This window comes from Athene cunicularia, assembly GCF_003259725.1.
Source record: "Athene cunicularia isolate RWA chromosome 4 unlocalized genomic scaffold, athCun1 chr4_part3, whole genome shotgun sequence".
NCBI lineage: Eukaryota > Metazoa > Chordata > Aves > Strigiformes > Strigidae > Athene > Athene cunicularia.
In genome coordinates, this window is record NW_020799100.1 from 12,427,601 (window position 1) to 12,450,848 (window position 23,248).

The 23,248-nt window shown below is 49.4% G+C and overlaps 1 protein-coding gene across 2 annotated transcripts in view; it reads right to left on the minus strand.

Annotated features, from left to right (window-relative positions):
* The window catches only part of LOC113480126 (probable E3 ubiquitin-protein ligase MID2), a 117,469-nt gene that overhangs the window by 74,820 nt on the left and 19,401 nt on the right, over positions 1–23,248 (minus strand). For both annotated transcript variants that reach the window (XM_026848744.1, XM_026848743.1), the window contains exon 2: positions 17,328–18,049. In XM_026848744.1, coding sequence (XP_026704545.1) covers positions 17,328–17,993 — 666 coding nt within the window. In that variant the 5' untranslated portion in view covers positions 17,994–18,049. The remainder of the gene's footprint in view (positions 1–17,327; positions 18,050–23,248) is intronic.

Below are 23,248 nucleotides of genomic sequence, written 5' to 3' on the forward strand. Positions count from 1 at the left end.
AGACCAGAATGCCAGGATGCAGCCAGATTTGGCTGTGCTGCTCAAGGTGTGGCTCTGTACCCACCCCATCTGACCCAAACTGCCCATTCATGGTTTCCTGACAGGTCTAATTCAGCCTCAATTTATAGATTGGACTTGAAATGGACTGGAGATGGAGTAAAAGATGTAACATGAGAAGGCAAGACTCACCCTCTATCTAATGAATGATGAATTAACTGAACTTGTCTCAACCCAGGCAGAGCAGATGAAACATTGCCAAGGGTGGGGACACATCCATACATGTGCTTTGGTGCACACGGAGTACCTCCAACATGTCTCCTGGGTGCTGACTCTTACACACTTCTCTAGAAAGGTGAACAGTAAGACTTTAAAATGAAAGTTGAGACAGCAAATCATTAACAGCACATAACATTTAGTTGGAAAACTGACAACTGCATTCAAAAACAAGGTGAAGAAAAATCAATAGCTCTTCCCTTCATCAGCCAAGCTCTGAGCTCAGGAGATGGCATTGCCCTTCAGTAGGAGCTCCTCTCAGCCATCTTCTGTCTTTCAAATGCCAATCTCACAAAGCACTGTTTTAAAGACGGGAAACTGAGGCAGGGCAATTACGAACTTGCCACAGGCAAGCAAAGAGTAGGAGGCTGAATTACCATAAGTTGTTTTGGGGCGGTTGTGGCCCAAAGTACAGCTGGCAGAGAACAGCCCATGCAGCTAGAGTGAGAAGGACCACACAGCCACGAGAGGAGGCTCATGGCCAGGGACAAGCATCCACACCTATGATCTTAAGAAATAAATTTAATCAATTTTGGCAAAGATTAAGTTGTACCTCCAACTCAAAAGGCTCTTCAAGGCAACAGGAGGCTTCAGGGGAACAGAGAACTTCTCCAGGCTGCAGTCCCAGAATACAGGTCATCTCCAGGAGCCCAGGACTAAGCAAGGACTGGCAGGACCCCCAGCACCTGTCCCTGCTCTCAGCAGAAGCTCTGCTCACTAAGGGGGGAATCAATTCCCAGAGGAAAAGCAAACGAGGCCCAGTGCATGAAAAGCCCCGCCGAGAGGTGGTGCAGCACCCCTTGTCACAGCAGGTCTGGGGAGAGCTTATGCTTCATGCTCCAAAACAGCTGGGTTTTACAAAAGTCTTTACAGCTAATTTTCTTAGTGAATCCTTGTCAGATCAAAGTGCAGCAAGAGTAAAAGGCTGAGCCAGCCACTACCTTGTGAGAATAAATTTAAGCTGTCTGAATGGCACATTTACACGGCTGCTTTTCAGGTGGACTGCAGAGATGGACAGGCACAGGCTAGAAGAGATTCCCCCTCTCCCAGGCAGCACCGAAGCACACCTGCAAGCCCAGCACTGCCTCTCTGCAAGTCCTCTGCCAAAGCAAGTCATATGCCAGGCAAACCAGACAACTGACATTTATGATTTTTTTTCCACAACAAAGCTTCAGCTGAGACGAGATTCATATGCAAAGTGATGGATGGCACTGGGATGATCTAATGGCCTCCAGAGCTGAGACAGGTGTCCCAGGAAAGATATAATTTCTTGCAACTCCTGATGTCACTCTGCCAGCAGCATCAGCAAAGCATGGGAAGAGGCCATTGCTCAAGGTGCAAGTTTCAGCAGCCAAGCCAGCGGTGTTTAAGGAGTCAGGAAAGATAAATCACTTCTCTGAAAGCAGAGTGGGTGCAGGTCACAGCCATGGCTCAACAATTACCAGTAACTGCAGCTGTATCTCCTTCAGCAGCCCTACCTCTGGAGCACAACACCCACTGTGGTCTCCATGCCAGTGCCTGAGAGCATCTGGGAGGAGAATGCTACGAAAGCTGTAATGCGTTTCCTACCCCCCATCTCCACCCCTCAGATGCATAAATAACCTTCTGCATTCATCCTCGCCTTGCACATTCAAAACAAAGTCAGTACATTCATGTTACAAACAGCATTCCTAAAATAAGAACCCCTCGGTCCAAGCTCCTTTCTCCATGACATCATCTCTAAGCATCTTTCAATTTTCCAGCCTGCTTGGCTTCCTGCCAAGGATCCAAGTGTCAGGAGTTTCTGGTGAGAAAGGCATTCCTGTCAGAAGCTAGGTGTGGCTGAAAAGAAATTTGGACTTAAACTCTCATGGCTTTAACCTAGTGATTAGTCTCATAAAATATTAGCGTTCCCTGGATGCAGCTACGGGGTTTATGGCTTCCTTGAGACCCTTGCCCGGTTTTACGCCTGCAGATACCATCAGAGAATATCCAGCTTTAAACTTCTGCACCCAATAAACCCACAAACCTCCATCCAGCATTAATAAAAAAATGGTTCCCCACATCAGTTATCTGGTAAGAATACCATTTTAAGCAGTATGGAAGTACTCAGGGTAAGCTGAGATAAACCTTTACAAATACACTTTAGAAAGAGCTTTCAATTCTGTTAGACGCCACTCTGCCGACCCCATTAGCCTTGAACCACCATTCCTGGAAATGTCTCCTTCTTCATAGTACTGGGAGAGCTTCAAGCAGGACATAATTCCTTCCCTGAGAGGCCAAAGAGGGTTGCTTTTTTTTGTTGATGCTTTACATTGTAGGCTGGATTTTTATGGATCACTCCACCACAAGCGTCAGACGACTGCCAGGATGTGGAGCTGCAGTGGGCGTATCCATCAGGCTCTTTCGCCTCATGACCTTTATTTTCCAGTCATCGTCATCACAAAAATAAATAAAGCCAAAGAGCACACACTGAAAGACAACCCATGCACGTTTTCTCTTGGATGCCGGATGTTTGGTTCCCAAAAGCCCTTTAGAGAAACAAGGAAAGAATCTGGATTTATTGTTTTGGCATATCCTGTGTGACACACGCCTTTTTGCACATTATTTTCTGAGCTTCTCCATAAATCAGAGATGCCCTTAAGAGCAGAAAGGGGTTCAGCAGGCTCACAAGGAGTCAGCTGCATATCATGCTGATTCTGAAAATTAAAATGCTCAAATCTCAGCCCCTCGCAACCAGACATGCCTTGAAAGTCGTATCACCGGGTGCTCAGCTGGGGGACACCACGAAACCTCCCTCCTTGTCCTAGGGCCAGCTGGCCAAGGACGCAAGCAAGCTGCGTCAGAAGAACTGTGCTTCCTCCGAGCCACGCATTTTCCGTCCCCGAAGGGAGGGGTACTGGCACGTGGAGGACAAGCAGGAAGCCAGTCGCTTTGCAGATCGCAGCATGGGTGAGGCTGCGGAGCCTCCCTCCAACAAGCACAGCATGCCAAAGCTGCTCCACACGCAGCTCCTTCCTCCCCTCAGCCAGTTGGGCTCGGACAGAGCTCTGAAAGGGACACACTTGGAGTAGATGGCAGGATGCAGCTGATTAACCCAACAGCATTCACAGGTGGAAAAGGCATTTCACACTAGGAGCACCCCAGCTGGCTCCCTCTCTGCCACAGCCACCTGCACCCCTGGCCACCGGGCAGGAGCCCCGTCCTGCCCTCAGCTGCTCCGGTCCCTCCCGCAGGAGCCCGGGGGCTGTCTCCAGAGCACACTTAGCAGAGTACTGCTTACACAAGGCTGACAGGATCAGGCACTGTGACCCACTGATTGGAGCTGTGTGGAGCAGCACAGAGGTGATGGTACTGGATATCCCAACCCAAGAACGCTATTTAGGCAGGTTCCCATCAAAGCAAAATACGCTTCCAAACCAACCAAATAAAAAGAAAGCAACAGGCAACAGCAGCAGAGACACCTAATCCACACCTTAGAGAGATGATCAGAAATATTTTTGCTCTTCACATCTAGGACTCCTTTTGCTCCAAGCAGCAAGACAAGGACATCTACCTACACCCCAAAACTGGCACACCCGCTCCCCAGCTCCCAAAGTCACACCACTCAGACACTTCAAGCACTGAAGGCAGCCCGAATCCTGCTGCATAAAGCCAAAGCCCCATCACAAGAGAAAGGCAGGTCAGGAGGACTGGCCACCTCATTAGTTTAATTAGTAAGCAAGAATTCACTCTCAGTGCTAGCCCAGTGCTGTCATCCAGCCCAGCTGCACAGCCCACAGCAGTGCTTCTGACATAGATGCTATACGTTAACACACTGGTAGCATAGAAGCCATATGCTTACGCTGCACATTGTATAGCATCACAACATCCTGCAAGGAGAGGGCTCTCCAACTTCTACAGACGTGGCCTCCTACGGACCACCCAGCCAGGAGCTCTGAAAAAGTATTAGAGGCACAAGGCCTTGTTCCTCTGGAACACAGATCAAGAAATTCTGGGGACACAGGCCTGCTTTCCTCATTAGACATACCTGTTCACAGATAAAAGATCAAAACGAGGTGAGCTGATCTACCAGCCATTCATAGAATCATCTAGGTTGGAAAAGACCTTTAAGGTCAAGCAAATGGTCACAGCACCCATCACGAGCTGGAGCCCGCTAGCTCTGCGGGAAGTGTTCGGCTCTGCAGCGGATTGTGTGCACCTTCCCACAGCAGGACAGTCTCTCTGAAGCCAGCATGCTGAGGAGAAAGCCCAAAGCAGGAGCCTGGACATCCCAGGGACCAGCCTGCAGCTGGCTGGAACAGAGCAGTAACCCCACACATCTCTCAGCTCAAGGTCTCAAGATCCATTTCCTCTCCCAATGCAGGAGGATTTTTATCAGCAGATGCACTGCTATTGTACATTAATTTCTATAAAAGGGCACATCAAACTACACTGATAGGATATTGAAAGTAGGTTTTTTTAAAAAGCATGTCAGCTGTCATTGTAAAATCACTTAATTACACCTGTAAGCCTATTTAAGGGTCTAATGTGATAATAATAGCAATATTCAGCATCTCTGAGCATGACTTTGAGCCTGCTAAGAAATTCATATGACGCTCGTCCCACTGTACGCAACCGATTCTCCAAATTACTTAAAGATACCGAACGTTGCTGGGACACGTTTTCCAAGTGAGAGTATGCGCCACAAATAGCTGAGCACAGGCCTAACGAGAGGCAGTGCCTTCCCGATTACACACAGAGCATAATTAACTGAGCTATGCTAATTCACACTCCTGAATATTCATTATTCCCATAATGCAATATATCCTGAATATTAAACAAAAGCTACTCAGAGCAGGAATATTAATCTTTTGGCAAAGCTGCCAGTTGTTTCGGTGAGCAGAGGGCTCCGGGTGCCAGGCAGGAAGGAGAGGGCCAGCGCTTCTCCCTAGAGAGACGTGTGCTTGGCGGGCTGAGCTGGTGGCTTCTCAGCAGCAGCCCCACGTCCCACGAGCTGCAGGGTCGCAGGGAGCGCACAGCCCCGTGCCACACAGGCAGGAGCACAGCAGGCGAGTGGGCAGCACGAGCGGTGACAATCATGGGGCAGCAGTGCCATCCAGCCTCACCACAAAAGAGAAAAGCAGGGCTACGCTCCCCAAAACCGCTGGTTAAGTGCTTTGGTTTGTTGGGTTTATTTGTTTTTTGGGGGTTTTTTTAATAAAAAAAATAAAAAAGAGAAAAGTGGACTTTCTCCCCCTCAAATGAGCATGTTCACGAGGTGCTGCCTTCCAAAGCAAGCAGCCCAAGTCACCTCTCCCCTTCCCAAAGAGGTCTGCCCACTGTGGTTTGATTTCAGACAGGGCTTGCCACAACACAGCTGAAGTCACTGCACAGTGCTGGGAACAGAAAGAGAGAAAAATCCTAATAAAGGAGAAAATGCACCAGCCATGACCTCTCCAGAAACTCAGCCGTCAGAGGAGTATCGAGACTCACACCTTTCTCAGCCCATGAATGTAAGAGGGTGACCTGCAAGGGAAGGTATTTCTGAATAGGACCAGGCCAGAGCACTGAACTACTTAATAACATACATCTAAGGGAGGAAAAAGCAGGACAGACAATCAGACCCTGCTGAAGAAACATAAGGACATGCTACAGAAAACATATGAGTGTCACAAGGGAAATACACCTACAAGTCTAAAAAAGAACAACTTTCCCCCATCCCAAGACACCTGTGATAGACCTGAGGCCATGGAGTCAAGGGTGCAGCAGGGAATGACGTGGAGAACCTCAGAGAGCTGGTGATGCAAAAATCAGGGACACGAAGCACGGGACTGACCAAAGTCACAAAGCAAAGAGGAAAATTCAGAGTAAAAGCTCGGAAAAGTAAGAAATAAAAAAACCCAAACAAACAAAAAACCAAAGAAAAGGCATACGTAGCATGAGCTTACTGGAAGGAGAAGCACTGCAGAACAGCTGAGAATAAACAGACTTAAACAGTGTCCTGCCCTCGGGCAGAATCTGAAAGACACAAAACCATCTTATAGGAACTCAAGGAAAGGGAGCAAGAAGCAGAAAATGTAGCCAAGCACCCCAAAAAAGAGCTCCCATGGGGATGGGCCACACAGCAACGCTGTGCAGCTGGTGGAGCATCACCTCCCATACAGGTAATCCTCCACCACTGGAGACTTTCCACTGGATCTGGAGCTGCGCTAACTTTTTTTTTATTATTATTATTTTTAAAAAATCTATTCATGCAGAACTGAAAGAGCTGAAGTCCAGCTCACACCCTTACAAACATCACAAAACAGAAGCCTTGAAAAGATGACAGTTTGCAGTTGTTTCAGCAAACAAAAGTACCTGTTCCGGGAAGGAAACTGTGTGCAAAGGGTAAGTTTTCCCTGAAAGCGTTTACATTGCAGAGAAACAGCGGGAGTACGTGGAGAGAAGAATCAGGATTAAATGGAAATTTAGAAACTGCAAAAGATAACACACATTTGAGGCATCCAGAGAGATGCTATAAAGAAAACTATAACATAAAAGTATCTGTATTGTTAACAAGTCTGTTGACAGAGGGGAAAAAATATAATCTGTTAAATCACATGACAAGGGATGACTAGAACAAAGATTAGGTTTGATGGGAACATAAATTGACTTGAAAAACTACATGGCCATGGCTCAAGGACCGGCATAGATTTGTTTATGCTGGAAAGTAGTATTAAGCATTAGATCTCTGAGATTATTCCCCTTCTCCAGAAATAGCACTGAAAACAACTGCTAAACCTGTCACCTCATGCATAAGCCTCTCTGACGGACACCACACCAGCTACAGAAGAGCCCAGTAAAAGTCACAGGTGGACTTTGCAGATGTTTAAGACCTCGTTTTTGCAGTGTTTGAACACATTATTTCAGGTCTAGAGAAACCACCACTTGACAGAGTTGTGCAAAACAGCATTAAAAGTAAAACCCCTTGGCACACCAACAGGTTGGCATCTCCCAAACTCAACATTGCTTTGAGGTTCAGATGATCAAGGCACTGGTACTACCAACAGTCTTGGAGAGGTGGCCACAGCCAGGCCAGAGGCAGTGATGAGGTCCCAGCACAGGCTGGGGCCACCACAAAAAGCCCGGCTCCCAAGCAGGGTGCATGCTGCTGTTTTAAAATTTTCCTGCTCATTTTCACATTTCCCTCCTCCTCAGAGCCCAGGGATAGATCCCTCTGCAAGAAAGCAAGAACCAGAGGCTTTTTTCTGGTCATCATTAAATTTTCTTGGCAGTCTTCAAGCCCCAAGGTCTAGGACACGAGCAAGAAAACATTCACAAAGGGTCATAAATCCGAGGTTCTGCCAGGTTCTTGCTACATGGAGAAAGATCCTTCCCCTGCCACACACTCCAGTTCCTCCACAAGCCCTTTTGCGCAGGACATTACATACCTGCAGTGTCTGCATTTCCCTCCATGTCCTGCGCAGCACCAGCAGGACACACTAGCAGCACCTCTGCACAAATTATTCCCGCCCAACTAACCATCATGTAAGAGTCAATCATAGTAAGGTATAAAGTTAAGCAAGAATTTAATCATTACAATCTGGAGCTGCAGCACTTATACAATTTGATGCGCTCGTAAGCTTTTCATTTCTGACTTACCAGTGCAACAACTTCTACCAAAAAAAAATTCCCTGTCTCTCTTCAGTAACTTGGATGCATTTTCATTCCTGGTTAGCCCCCTGACGAACGCACCACAGAGCTGCTGGGAGTGGAAACGCCATGTTTTGAACTCTGTTTATTTACAGAGTAATGAAAAAAATTACATCTTCAAAAGAGCATCCTCAAACTGGGTACCCAGTGGCATTGCAAGAAAGTGGTGCAAAACACACCCTTATCATCCAGGAAAGTGGCACTAGAGGCACGGTAGCCCCTGGACCAGCCAAATGGCCCTTGGCATTCCATGCTGATGCTTTCAAAACCTTGTCTGACCACTGCCCACACTGGCATCTTGCCAGCAGCCCAGAGGGCAGGAGCTAGTTAAAATTAAAGCAAACCACCACTGCAAATACTATTTGTGAAGAGAGCAAAGGATGAAATAGGGACATTGTTCCTGCAATAATGCAGACTGAGCATCTGGCCTCATCCTTAGGCACGAGTAGAAACATGGCCCACTCAGGCTCATCATGGGTCTGTTGCTGATGTTGATGGCAAAAGGTTCCGGGGCTTTATTCCTTTTCTCTGTGCTTTTGAAAGCATATCTAATGCTTTGCTGTTGCCACACCAAAAGCCTGGAGGGGACCCTCAAGCTGGGAAGCTGCAGGTGAGGCTGCGGGCACCAGCTGGTTGCAAGATTAGAGAGATGGAGCATTCAAATCAGCTGCATCCTTCACCATCCTGAAAAGCCAGCACATGGAAGACACTGAAACTCTTGGCAGGCCCTCTCTCATCCAAAGCTGGCAACTTCCCAAGCAAGACATTTCCAAAAGCAAGTTGCTGAGGCCAGGGCTGCTGCCTGGGTACCCCGACATCCCACATCTGCCCTTCCCTTGCTCCCCTGGGCATGGCCACCCACCTTGGGCCACATTCCTTTACCGAGAGATCTGTACCGAGCGCCACCAGGCAGTGGGTCAATGGCATGTTCCTTGTTACCTTCACCTTCCCAAAATAAGTCAACTGTCCAAGCCCACCAGCCCCCACGAGCATCTTCCCAAGTAGCATCCCATGCCTCCAGCCTCACACACTCAACTTTCACACCCCACCATCTCTAGCCTCATACAGCTAATAAGAGCCATGAATTTTGGTTTACCAAGTCCAACCAGGGTGAAATTTATTCATATCCTTAACCATCACCTCCATCACTTCCCACTGCTTGAGGCTGACACAACAGGTGAACAGACTGACCACCAGCCACTTCCTGAAATTAAGGCATTTCGGGGGAAGGAAGGGAACAACACTTTAATAAAAGAAGGTGACACCTGTTATTTAAAAATAATTTCATCTGCTTAACATCTTGCTTCTTCCACAGACTTCAGTTCCAGCCTGCTATCTTGCAGGACATGAAGGCTGGAGATTAATCCCTTAGTCTCATCCCAAACATAGTGTTGTCAAGTGATTTCTGCACAGCTTTTCACTTTCATTTTCCATCTCAAGCTGCTCGTGAGATAGGAACATTGAAACCAGTGAACGTAGCTTTGGAAAAAGTAAGAGATTAATCTAGCCAATGTAGTTTCTCAGGTCTGCTATCTCAAGACCCATAATAGCTTAGCTTAAAAAAAAAAAAAACCCAAACACTAAAATCCAAACCCTCCCCAAAAAGCAGACTTCTGGAAAAAAGAAAATCAAGGATCCCAGCATGCAGTTCTGATTTCTGGTCCCTATGACCTACAAGCAATATTTGAACAGTTACCAACACTTGCACCCTCTGTGCCAATGGAAAATTTAAATTGGGAGCTACATCAGACACTGGGGAACATTTTGATCCCTCTCCTATTGCAGGGCAAAGCAGCCAGGAAAATGTTGCATTTCCGTATGACTCATGCTCCATAGGTAAATGTTACGGCCAAAGCAGTGCTGTGCTCACACGTGACGGGCTGACATGCTTCTGCTGTGCACATCAAGCAGGGGTTTTCAGTAAAATCTGAACAAAATAGTAAGGGCAGCCCAGGCTGCAGGGAGGTAACACCAGCCCAAGACGTCCTTGCAAGCCTCCTCCTGCCTCTTGGGGCTTCTACAGCAGTAGGGCAGAAGCTCAAAGGCAGACAGACCAACATGCAGACCACCCTGCATTGCTCATGTTTCCCTCCAGCATGTCAAAGAGAAACAAAATAAAAGCAGGGCCACAACTCCAAGTTTTATTTTCAGCCTTATTTATTACCAACGTTATTTCCATGGCTACAACTTCTAGTGCATGGAGCTTCCCTGCATCCAAGCAGCCTCTACCTCCATGGGAAGAGCGTGCCAGGTCCTGGGGACCGTCCCCTCCACAGGACTGCATGCACCCTTGGCTCATGCAGATATGATGGACCTCCCAGGACCTTTCACAATTTCCCATTAAGGGATCCTCAACTGGTTGCAATTTTGACATCCAAGCCATAGAAATGCCTGACTCCCGCTGTGTGGCATCCAAAGGGCACACTGAACTGATAGACAGAGGCCAGGACAATCACTTGATAGTGAGACCTGGCAGAGGATCAGATACCTATATCTGCATCAGAGACAAGACAAGATGCTCTTTTGTGTGCACTCAACATCACTTAAGTGCTTGCTGCTCTGCAAGGCATTTGCTTGCCACTGCAAACAAAGCAATGGTAATAACTCTGTGCTAGAGACCCTGTTTGGGACAACACGTCTCCCCTGCTCAGAGAGATCTCTTATAACCTGTCACTAGATTACAGACTCAACACAAGTTAACAATAAAAACACACACTGTTTTTTTCCCCCCTGCTGTCTACCTGCCTTAAAAGAAGCCAATGCAAAAAAAGCCTCAGGAGCTTGCCAGGAAGTAGAGATGCCTGAACTCATGCAGAGAAAGCAAAAGAAATGGCAGGTAAGGCTGAGAAGAAGGCTGGCAGGAGAAGGCAGGGGCTCTGCTTGCCCTGAAACGCCTGTCAATAACCCCAGTAGCTGCAGGCCCAGCTAACTGTCCTAAAGCTGTGGCAGGTCGTGATGCAGGCACCTGGCTCTCCAGCACAGCCCCAAGGGATGGACTTGCCTGCACTGGTACTGCAACTGTTGTAGGCAAGCTTGAACTGTGGCTAAGTCAGGGCTGCAGCCAAGGGGGGCTCGAACCCTCTCTGCCACACGGCTAGGGCTGCAGCATCTGCATATGGCCCCATGTCACCCTACCAGGGTCCCCAGAGCAGCAGGGCAGTTCCACCTCCCACCACCACAAACCCAGTCTGGAGCAAGCTTCAGCTGGGTTTGCATCTCCTCCTCTAAGTGGGTCTCAAAGAAAAGCAGCAAAAGCATATTTGCTGCTGGTAAAGGGTAAAGGAGCTGATAGCTACAACACAGCCAGAGCTTCCTGTATTTTTGCTGGTAACAGCCCCCCTGTGTTCTGTGTAGGAGTCACAGCAGTCACAATTGTAACCCTCGTTCTTAGCTAACTCTTCTTTGTGTGTGGGAAATATATATATATATATATATATATAAAAATTCAGTTTAGCCCTATGGCGGTACAGTAAATTATAAATTAAGCAGCAATCTCAGTGACTCACACAGCGCAAGTGAGAACTCATTCACAAGTCCCAAGGCGAAGTCGTCCTATATTGCAGCGTGAAGGAAGGGTTTTTTTTCTTCCTCATTTTCCTACCCCACCACTCTCTTAAGAGCCTTGGAATAACTATCAGCTTTCTGCATACAATTTGTCTAGCACAGATAGTTTGGGGGGTTTTTTTAATCTTGAGTCCCACTCACATAAACCCACTGAAGGCAGCGCACCTCTCAAAGCATAACAGACAAGGGGCTTTCCACCTGGGTTATTGCTGTTCCTTTAGCAAAGAGAGGATACCAAAGTGTTACAAAACACAGCTTTCTTCCTTTTTTTTTTTTCCGGTATTTCCAGCCTGTCAATCAACAGAAGCCTCCGCAACAGCAAAGGAAAAGCCTCCTCTGAGCTGGCCTGTAACTGGTTCCTACAAAGGGAATGGAGCAGATGGAGAAGCAAAGGACAGCAGTGAATAATTAAGGCAAAATCCTTTCTCTGAAAAGAGGAAAAAAACCCAAAACAAAACAAACCCCAAAAAAACTCCTTCCACCACAAATCACAGATGGGAAGAGCCTGCCAGAGCTCTTCTGCCAAAGTCCTTCTTGACATAACTGCTCCGTTGCAGGGAGCATAACCTCACACCCGGCCCTGGCACAGCAGCAGCCACGGCTGGCACGGGCAGGACTCGGGGCAGGGCAGCATTCTTCAGAGAGGACCGTAATTGCAAGTTTCAAGCAATCTGAATTTATAATTGGCCAAGATTTTACTCGACAGATAATGCGCTGCTGTCCTAGGCGCTCGCTTTATCTAGGTCAAGCCATTAGTTTTGCTCTTAATCTACATACATTTTTAATTTGATCTTTAATGTTGATTTTCAGCCAGCAAGCCGAGCTGATGGACTTCTTCGCCACTGATTGTGTCAAACATCTTGACCCTTCTTGAACATGCAGAGAAGGAAAACAAGCACCGAAGTCCTGATGCACTCTGACTACTCGCAGCCAAGCTCATGCATCAGGAGTGCCCACGCTGCCCTCGTGCTGGGGAAGCAGAGGCCAATGCTGTCAACGAGCAAGCCCAGCCTGTGCTGCCAGCAGATGCTTCACTGCCAGAAGGGCTGCGCAATACGGCAACATTGGTCATCCAAGACTGAGCAAGGACATGCCAAGCAGTACACACCCCAAAAGACAAACTCAGATGGCACCCCAAGACCTCTGAGACTTGATGCAGGTGGGGTTTGTGCAGCCAAATACCTTTAAGGTGAGCTGCAAAAGGACAAGAGATCAGAAGTTGCCTTCAACAGGCAATGTTAGGTTAATTCCACTTTCTGAAGGCACCACACGGTTCTTCTCTTAGCTGGACAGGTTCCATCTCAAAGCTGAGTGGGTGCTGGTTCCACCCGCTCTGCACAGATTTAATTATGTCATCAAATGAACCCTCAACCAGCAGCATGCCCATCTCTGCCTAAAGAGCCCAGCACATGCCCTCTGCTCAAGGCTCTGGTTGCACTCTCTTACCAGGATAAATGTTAATGTGAATGCCACCTTGCTGGGCGAGGGAGAAGAGAAGAAACAGTTCTTCCTCTACCCAGCGTAGCTGTAAAAGAATAAAAGGCAGCAGCACGAGGTAAGCACTTCTAGTTGAAGAGAAGTGTCTGTCAGCTCATGATTACACATGAATATTTCAGCAGGGGTCTCAGCACCACGGGTCATACTGCAGCAGGAACCAGCAACGTTCATGACTTGGATTTAGTGCAACTTAGGAAAACTGCTCACACCTACTGACTTTTTTTATAATATAAACAAGGGGAGTTGAAAATGCACAAAATAAAAAGCCATAATAGGCATTAAAGGGATTAAAGACGCTTCCTAGAACACCTTGAGGTGTGTAATATGGTATGGACAGATTGTTACAGAGCCTCTATGGAAAGGCACAGTGCACTAGAGATTTCTGATGTAAAACAAGCTCAGAGGAGAAGGGGAGCACTGGAAGATGGTTCAGGATTTAGACACAACAGTATGCTTTTCAGGTATTCAGCTCTTCTAAGAGGGGAAAAAAAAAATTCCCGCCAAAGATTTTTGTGGAATGCACAGGCCTTTTGACAAAATGAAGTTACTCGGTTTAAAACCTTATTTTCCATCAAAAAAAACAACTTGAAAGGCGTTTCCAGCTCACTCTAGCGACAAGATCAAAGCTAGAGATTAAGAGCAACTGCTCACTGCTCAATGCCCAAGCGTACCACAGATCTTCAAGAGCAGGCTGGCTGCAACGTAACTCACTCATTAATGACTTAGAGAGAAAGGAGGGGACAGATGCCTGCTGTGAGGACACGGGGACTTTGGGCAGGCCTAGGGGTCAGGCGGCTGTGGAGGGAGCAGCTAGCTCCATCAGCCCTGCGCAGATTCCTGAGTGGCAGCATCCCACCAGAGCTCCCATCCCAGGGCTTTTTTAATGATTTCAAGTATTTCAGGTACCAGTACTGCAAGGATTTCAAGTATTGCCAGAGAGCACATTGTGGTCAGAACTATTGACTGAGACTGTACAAGGAAGATGACACAAAACACTAATTCAAATATTGACTCTGCTGGTAAAGCTCAGCATCGATTCCATGCAATTCCTGCAGTGGAGGTAGAGCTTTAAGAAAAAAGCCATCCAAAAAAAGCTCAACTGATGCAGAGCCAGAGACAGGGATTACAGACACATAATTGCTGTCCCCTCCACGTAGGAGTCGTGCCTAGGAGGAAAGCCACATCTGCCACCGCTGCCCTCTCCCCTGCTCTCCCATTCAGCTACAGCTCCTGCAGTTGATCAGGGAGCTGGGCAGGATGAATAGCACAGAAAGAATGTTTCTAGCAGAGGAGAGCTTCCTCCCTCCTCATACAAAATGACTTAAAACTGTTATTTAAAAGTTTAAAAAAAAAAAAAAAAAAAAAGGTGTTCTGGCAACCTGAAAAATTTGGCTGGTCACAGAAGCAATTTAGGTTGTCAGGGGTTTTTGTCATCAGATGAATGTGCCTGGCTAGATGACATGGGCTGGATAGGGGGAAATATTGGAAGGGTTTTAATTTCTATCCCCAAGTTTACTGTGTGCAAACATACATAGTCATTTCTTTCTAAGGTTTCCAATTTGCTAATTGAGACATTTCCTCATGGAAAAAGAATGTCCTGGACTAAGGACCAGGCTGCTGGCGCTGCTCCGCACACAGGGGGAAGCTTAGGTGAAGCGTGATGGGAAGATGAGATAGGCATATCAAGGTCTAAAGGTAAATATCAGCCACCACGAACTCCAGACACTTTGCAGGCATACACCAGCACCGATACTATTTGGCAGCACCTACCAAAAGACAGACCTCGTGGCTGGAACACGGCGGAAGACAGAAATAAAGTACAGGACATCCTACAGCATGTTCTTTCTGCTGCCGCAGATGTTTAAGTCACATCACTGGGCGCATCACATGGGGTTTGGAAGATTTTGGAGAAAGGCAGGTGGGAAAACAGCCCAGGAAACTGGACATCTAGAAAGAGTTCCAGCATCAGTTGTGGGTTTTTTTTTTTTAAAAAAAGGAAAAATTAATTTGGCCTGAACATAAAAAAAGTATTCTGTGTTTTTGATACAGTGATAGAAGTATTTCTTCTGCCCTTAAAAAAAAAACAAGAGCAGACAGATCGATTTTGTACAAAACATTAACAAGACAAAGAGCCAAGAAAAGCACTTTTGGGTCAGAACAAGCTCAGAACATTAAGGAAGAAAGAACCGAGGAAGAAGCAGCTGGAAACACGAGAAGGGTTATAATGGGAATATGACTGCTGCCATAGTTACAGCCTCACCAGTGTGACCTCTAATGGGACCAGCTATATTTTTTTTAATATTAAAAAAAAGGAGGAATTAAAAGCATTTTGCAGACTCATACGGAATGCACAGGGGATGGAAAAGGATTTCTAACTTTATATAGGTCAAACATCATCCATACAGGTTCACATAATATTCAGTACAACCACAGCCACTGCATAAAAATTAAGCTTCAAAGTACTCCAGAGGGATCCCTGGGAAGTTTACTCTCTCCTACCTGAAGAGCAGCAGAACAGCAATTCGGTTCGGATCAATAACGTGCTACAAGTGAGGGGGGCTGGAGAGAATGATTGCCCATTTATGCCACTTCAGCTCAGGGGAAATTAGGACAGAAAACATGGGTTGTCACAGAGAAGATGCTCCCCACTGCTGGAAATGCTGGTTGTGGCAGAAAGCAGGTAGAAGGGAGACCCCAGGCAACAGGACTATATCAGGGATCTTCAGAAGCTTCCAAGTCCTGGTCAGCCTCCAGCCACCTTCTCTGCAAGACAGCACCCTCCCTTGGCATGGTCCCTCTGCGAGACACAGAGGATAGCTCAGGCCAGTCCCTCAAGGGATGGCATCTGCAAAGAGCTGAAGTGCTGAGATCCCACGAGAGGACAAAAGACAGAGGAGTGTGGGGCACTTGGGAAGCAGAGATGAGCTCCATCATTGCTTCACAGAATGGAAGGGACCTTCAAACCCAGTCTAAGTCCAACCCTCCTGCCATGGGCAGGGACATCTTTCACCAGATGAGGTTGCTCAAAGCCACATTCAACACAACCTTGAACACTTCCAGGGAGGGGGCAGCCACAGCTTCTCTGGGAAACCTGTGCCTGTGTCTCATCACCCTCATCATAAATGGATTTCCTCCTTATGTCCAACCTAACTCTACCCTTGTTGAGTTTAAAACTGTTGCCCCTTGTCCTGTCACTACAGGCCTGGGTAAAAAAATTTCTCTCCATCTTTCCTAGGAGTCCCCTTTATATATCAAAAGGCAGCAATAAGGTCTCCCCGGAGCCTTCTCTTCTCCAGGCTGAACAACCCCAGCTCTCAGCCTTTCTTCCTAGCAGAGGGGCTCAGCCCTCGGACCATTCCTGCGGCCTCCTCAGGACCCGCTCCAACAGGTCCATGTCCTCCCGTGCTGGGGACCCCAGAGCTGGACGCAGTGCTCCGGGGGGGCAGGGTCTCAATGGAGTACAGTGGGAGAAAACCCTCCCTCGACCTCCTGGCCATACTGTGAGCCCAGTGAAGCACAGTTGGCTTTCTGGGCTGTGAGCATACATGGCCAGCTGAGGTCCAGTCTTCCACCCACCAATATCCCCAAGTCCTTCTCCAAAAGGGCTGCTCCCAACCCATTCAATCACCCATTATCTCCCAGAGCCTGGCCCTCTCCTCTCTCACAGCAAAGAAGCTTTGAGCAAGCTGGCTCAAGAACATGAAAGCACTCCTCAAAGCACTTCTCGGGGCACAGCATCCTCAGGTACGGGCAAGCCCTGCAGGGGAGGTTTTATGGACAATAAGAGGGTTCCCACACACTGCAGCCTGCAAGCCTGCAAAGTGGCTTTCCAAAAGGAAATACCCACAGCCCAACCTGTCCTGCTCCCATCCTCTGAGAGGGCTGATCAGACACAGCCTGAGCACAGCAGCCTCAGGGGATCATGCTCATAGGTCCCCCAAGCCAATCTTTGCCACCCCAGCTCTCTCACAGGACAGCACAAACCCCAGAGGGAAAGCCACACTCCTGGGGAAACAGCCACAGGATACTTTGGTGCACGATGATGTTTCATTTCCAGCTGTTTGGGAAGAAGGTCCAATGCCTTGGGGAGCACACACACCGGAAGAAGAAAAATAAAATAGGAAAGACTTTGCTCTAATTGTGCAAGCCAGATCCAACTCAGCCTCCTGGTACCAGAGTCCTGGAGGAGCCCATAAGCTGCATCCTGCAACCCACATGTCCTTCAGGAGTTATTTGGCTTAAATAAGAGGTGCCGCTTGGGCATCTGGAACCAGCTTCTGCTCTAACAACCATCCCTCAGCAAACACCAGCCCCTACAGATGACCTTGCTGGGTGCTTACCTTCAGCTTTTCAAAACGATCACTGAGGGATGCCACTTGGTGGTCCCTGTGGCGGCCCACCAGTTTACATAAGGCACAGATGAGCTGGTCATCAGCAACACAGTACATGTTCACCTTCTCGTTCTCGTGCTCCAAGCACGTGAGTCCTCGGAAGTGCGCGTCAGGCACGGGTTCCACCAGACGGTGGCTGGTGAAGGGCTTCTTGTTGGGGTGGGTGGCCCGCAGGCAGCGGTCGCAGTAGGACACCTCGCAGGTGATGCACGTCTTCACCGCGTCCCGCGGGGGATCCTGCTCGCAGAACTGACAGGCGATCCTCTCGCCGGCCACGGACATGGTAGGGCTGTTGCGATACGTCCTCTCGCGGCGGCTTTCGCTGGGGGAGTTGGGGCCGCTCAGGGATGCCTTCTGGAAGCGGTCGATGATGTTTTGAAGGGTCACATTCCTCTTGAGGCCCTCCAGGCCCCGGTGGTTGAGGGAGATGACATAGCGACACGTGGGGCACTGGAAGGCAGTGATGGGCTCGATGGACTCGCTGGAGGAGCAGCTGGACACCAGGATGCGGTGGGCACAGCTGAAGCAGAGACTGTGGGCACACGGCAGCAAGAGAGGGTCTTCAAATAACTCCAGGCAGATTGGGCAGGTCAATTCTGACTCCAGTGTTTCCATCTTTAGTTAAAACGATCCTGATTCAGCATCAAAAACCAGGGAAGGTGGTCTGGTACCTGGGAGAGAGGAGAGTAGAGACATGAGAAAGCAGCTCTCCTAGGCAGCTCCTCTCCACCAGAAACAGGCACCCAGGGGAGTCAGATGCATCACCTCTGCAACACCCCAACACTGTTCTGACAGCCCAGCCAGGCTCAGGAAAGCACATCGGCATGGCTGACGTGTCTCACCATACCGTCCATCTGAGCCGAGCCACCAGCTCAAACCAGCACCCAGAGGTGCTGTGGGACAGGAGAGGGGAGAATGAGCAGCAGTAAGGTCATCTCCATCACTTTCCAGCCTAGCCAGGGAATAGGACTTGGACAGCAAGGGTGAAGACAAAAACAGGAGAAACCACATGATTTCATGTTTCTTTTAGTGAGGCACTGCCCAAGACAGAAGCAGGGGGCCATGCTGGTTTCCCATGTGCTGCTGCACAGCAAAGATAAACCTCTAAATATCCCCTCTAGCAGCTACACAGTCCTGTTTCCTTTTGGTGAAGGGGAAAAGGTGAATCACGTCCTGGAAACTCTGAGCAAAGTGGGTCAGGAGCGCTAATGTACCATCCTCCTGCTCTGTGTTTCTCCCAGCCATCGCCTTTTAGGAGCGGGGCGGGGAAGGAAGAGCAGCGAAATTACAGTCTGCAAACTTCCATCTCTCAGCTGTCCTCTGCTGCACTCCAGCAACAACCAGGGATGCCCAAATCAACTCCAGCTGGAGGCAAACAAGCTCATATTTTTAGATCATCTCCGCTGTGTGAGGCTGGAAACGGGCTCTCTGCAAGTGACCTAACATGCTGCTGCACTGTTTCCAAGCTCCAGTTTTGCAGAGCACCAGGTTGCCCCACAAGCCCCGGACTGCCTCCGCCAGTGACACAACCCACTCCCAAATGCTGTCCCTTCCACAGACCCAGCAGCCACTGAGCTCCCTCTCCACCCAGGCTACAGGACAATTCTCCACCCGGGCTGGAGGACAAGCAAGCAGCAAGGCACTGGCACAGCACGCTGACACCCCCATCTTAATGAAAGCCCCATTGAAACTGCAGTGGGCACAGGGTGCAAACCCACCCCCAGACCTCACGCTGGCCTCTGGCAGGTCTCTGGAAAAAAAAAAAAAAAAAAAAAAAAAGCCAAGAAGAGAAACCGCACAATTCTCACCACAGCCACACACGGGCTTTAATTACTGAGGAGGGGGACAGGGTGGGCTTCACAGCAGCCCCACTGACTTGAGCTCTGCTCTGCACTGGAAGCAAACCAGCAATCAATTAATCAGCCCCGCTGCTTCCCTGCGGGGACCTGGTGGAGGGAAGCACTTGAAGAGCTACTCTCTGCTCCGAATTAGTGTGCCGCTGCTCTGGGTTGACACTGGCTGGAAATATCTCCTGCAAGGGAGAGAGTTTAATTATCCAGTAAGGGGGAGCAGGGCAGGGTCTGGCCACACAAGGCTCAGAGATGGGAGATGATGGCAAGAGCTGAGCCCTCTGTGAGGATGTCCTGCACTGGAGGAAGCATTGGATCTGGGCAGAAGGAGCTCCCAGACGAGGAAGTACAGAAGGAGAAGGCTGGGGATTTCTTTCCAAATTCATGACAAGATGGCCTCTGGCAAGGGGGATGCCTACAAGGAAAATGGCTTGGGACTTTGATGCTGGTACACCAGAGGCAGGAGAGGTGAAACTGGGTGTTACTGCCCGCTAGCTGCCATCCTGGAACAAGGGACGCCAGGATTTTTTTTTTTCAAGCCCAAAGACCCAGCCAAAGTGCCTTCCTCTCTTCAGCCCACATCCCAGCAGCCTTCACCAGGAGTGAGGCTTTGCTTTCTAATTAAGTCAAAGGCAGGAAGAGACAAACAGCAGGAACAATCACTCAGGGGAAACGGCACACTGTCATCCCCCAGATCCAACTGCACTGGCTTCTTTGATTGTTTCATCCCCACTGCATGTCACCGCCTCTGTCCCGTCACAGACCAGCAGCCATTATCAGTGACAGGTCGTGGGTCACAAATTCAGCTACAGGCCCAGCAATACCCCACCAACTGACAGAGCATTTTTCACTTTGTTCACTTGCAAGAAGCACTGCACTGAGTGTTACTGGCTCCCACTCCTATCAACTGATGAGTTCAGGCTTTGTGTGATAGACATTGGGACAGGTCTGAGAGCTAAGCATTGCTCTGCTGCCTACAGACACCAAACAGCCACCCAAAGTCAAGGTCTGAGTAGCAGAATTTCAGTCCATTATTGTTCCCTTCCATTAGGAGCATCAGGAGACAAGAGCGGGCCCTGTTTGAGGAGGACTGCCTGTCCCACTGCTTGCTGGGCTGGCAGCACAGCCCTTCTGCACCTGCACATGGGTTTCTCCCACCAGAGATGCCTCAGAGCTCAGGAGCAGAGCCTCTCCCTGCCATACCGCAGCTTTCCCAGCCCTACCCCACGCCACCCCAAAGCAAAGGGCAGCAGCCAATGGCACACAGCAACACAGGATCGAATTCAGCCTCTCCTTTCTCACCCATGCTCCAGATCATGCCCAACAGCCAGCGCACACATGGTGCCTCCAGGTCTCCTTCAGCTCCAGTGAGTCAGGCTCTGAGGGATGCCCACTGTGATACCCATACCCGTATAACAGACAAAGTCCCATTCTGTCACAGCCCAGCAAGAACCCCCTCAGCCCAGTGCTGCTGCAGGAGCCAACCCAATGAAAAACACCACAGTGCCCAACCCAGACAAGTTTCCACCCCCAGTTTCCACTCATTGTCAGGGTGCATGGGCTCCAGTTTGGGAAGAGGAGGAAAAATACTATCAAAAGCAGCTGTAATCGGAGCGTGGATGGGATGAATCAGCAGAAGTAGGAGAGGGTCTGGCTGCAGAAAGCCCCAAGAAATCCCCCTGGGTGGGCAGGGAGGTGGCAGCAGGGCCAGGCAGTGCCTGTGGCTCAGCACCCCAGGAGCTGGCAGGGCAGGAGCAGTCCCACCTTTTGCAGGTATTTTCCAATTCACCTCCTCCCGCCAAGCAGCTTCGGAGCCTCGAGCAATCCCAGTGCTCTGGGGCCAGCTCCAGCCTCCCCTGTAAGCGGTGCTGGCAGTCGTCCCCAACCATGGCAGGGGCCTCTGCCTGCCTGCCCCGGGCGGATGGCTGCTTCCAGCGCCTGCAAACGGCAAATCACCCAGGTGCCCTGCTGGGACTTGCCCGCACCAGTCCCTGTCTATCGCACTATCTCTTCCTAATTGCCTGAAATAGGATTTGCAAGTGCCTGGAGGAGATTCTGAGCTCTTCCCTGCATCAGCTCAAGGGGCTTATAAAATTAAGCAATTGGATATTTAGATATGTTAATGTTGCAGCAACCTTATCAAGGCCTGCCCAAATGCAGCCCTGCACATATCTATACACACATTTTTTAATTCCCCCCCCCAAGAGACATGGTGGAAAAGCAGCTGCTTCCAAAAAAGCTGCGGAGCACAAGAGCTCCCAACAGCTTCCTCTCTGCGGCCCCTGGTGCTTTTCTCAAGCCTTGGAGCCCATCTCGGCCATGGGAAAGCAGTGGGGAGGAAGCGCTCCTGGCCGTGTGCCCGGGAGCTCTCGCACACTCCGTCCGCAGCAGCCATCCCCTGCCGCTAGCCGGATCTGCCAGGCCCCCTGCACCACGCTCCAACCCTGGCAGGAGGAGGGGGCTTCCACTGCACAGACATAACACCACCCCATCTCCATCACTGCGGCCACAGGCAGCTCCCCGCCCATCCGTTTTGGGCACTCGTGCTTGAAAAAAAAATCTTACAAACTGCCTTTGAATCAGGGTCGGTCCCTTGCTTTGCTGGGACACTCCAGGTAGAGCAGCTGCCTCGCCGTAACAGCCCGATGCTCCTGGATGCATGTACAACCCCAGCATAGGGAGCAGAGCACCTCTCACCTCCCCAGTTTATCCACAGGTTCTCTCTGGCCAGCAAACACAAAGAAAAAAAAAAAGAGGAAAAAAAAAAAAAAGGACAAGAACAGGATAACAGGATTTGTTTCAGAGTCTGACCAACAACAGGAAAATAATTTAAAAATAAGGATTGGTGCAAGAAGGTCCTCAATAGCCTCTGCAGCCACTCATCAGATGCCTCACGCTGTCACAAGCTCCTGCCTGTCTTTGAAGCACCTGGCTTCGCTGCCATCTAGGCAAAAGACGCAAAAAGTTTAAATAGCCTTTTGCTTTGTTCCTGAGGGCTGTTCTTACGTTAGTCTTGTTTTCTTTACTGGGACAACATCCTTTAGATCCAAGATAACTGAGAGGAGCCTCAAAAACCAGGCTGGAGCAGAAGCAGGCACGAGGAAGCTCTCTGAGATGCACCTGGGTGAAGCAGTTGGCGCTGCCTTCGAAGCCTTTCAAGCCTCTCACTTTGATGTTTGCTTTGATGTCCAGGATTGATGTGGCACGAGGAGAAGCTGATTAGATTAAAATCTGCTTTGTTTAGAGTCATTAACTCCCTAAATATAAAAGCTATAAAATATTAACACGGTTTACAAACGACTCCGTGTCACTTGTGCCCAAGGGTCAGGTGGCCCCAGCCACACTCACACCAGCCCCTGGGGAAACTCCCAGAAGCTGGGCAGGGGTGCGACTACAAGCAGCAGTGGTTTAACAAATCAGTAACATAAACCCAAACATTTTTGCTGTGGAAACGCCTGGGTGGGATTTCTCCCATTGCGTAACACAGGGAGGCACGCAGCATCCTTCCAGCACACCTTCGCTCGGCACGATGACGACGAGTGGTTTTAGGTGGGTGTCAGTCAGCTGGCGGGCACCCATGCTGCCAAAGGCCAGTCTGTGCAGCAGATGAGATGTGGGCAAAGCACCCACCTGCACCACCGTGACTGCCCCCCCCGCTGTGGGTGTCACACATCCCCACATGCTGCCCCATGCCTCCCCGCTTTCACTTCCCGACTGATCGAAGCGTGGGAGACACGACTCACGGAGAGGACAAATGCAGGAGAGATGCACACGTCCGTGGCTCCTGCAACCTCACCAGGATCACTGCTCAGGACAGTGGGAGCCTGCTGGGTGCTACCTGGAGCCCCTGTGCCAGCCCAGCAGCAGGGAATGGCACTCAGACCCCAGCCCCCCAACCTCCCAAAGGGACAAACCTCATCAGCAGCACTTGGTGTGAACACCCCCATCCTCTGCAATTCTCTGACACCATGGCCAGACACTGCTCTGCCAGGCACATACACATACCAGCGCATTAGTCAA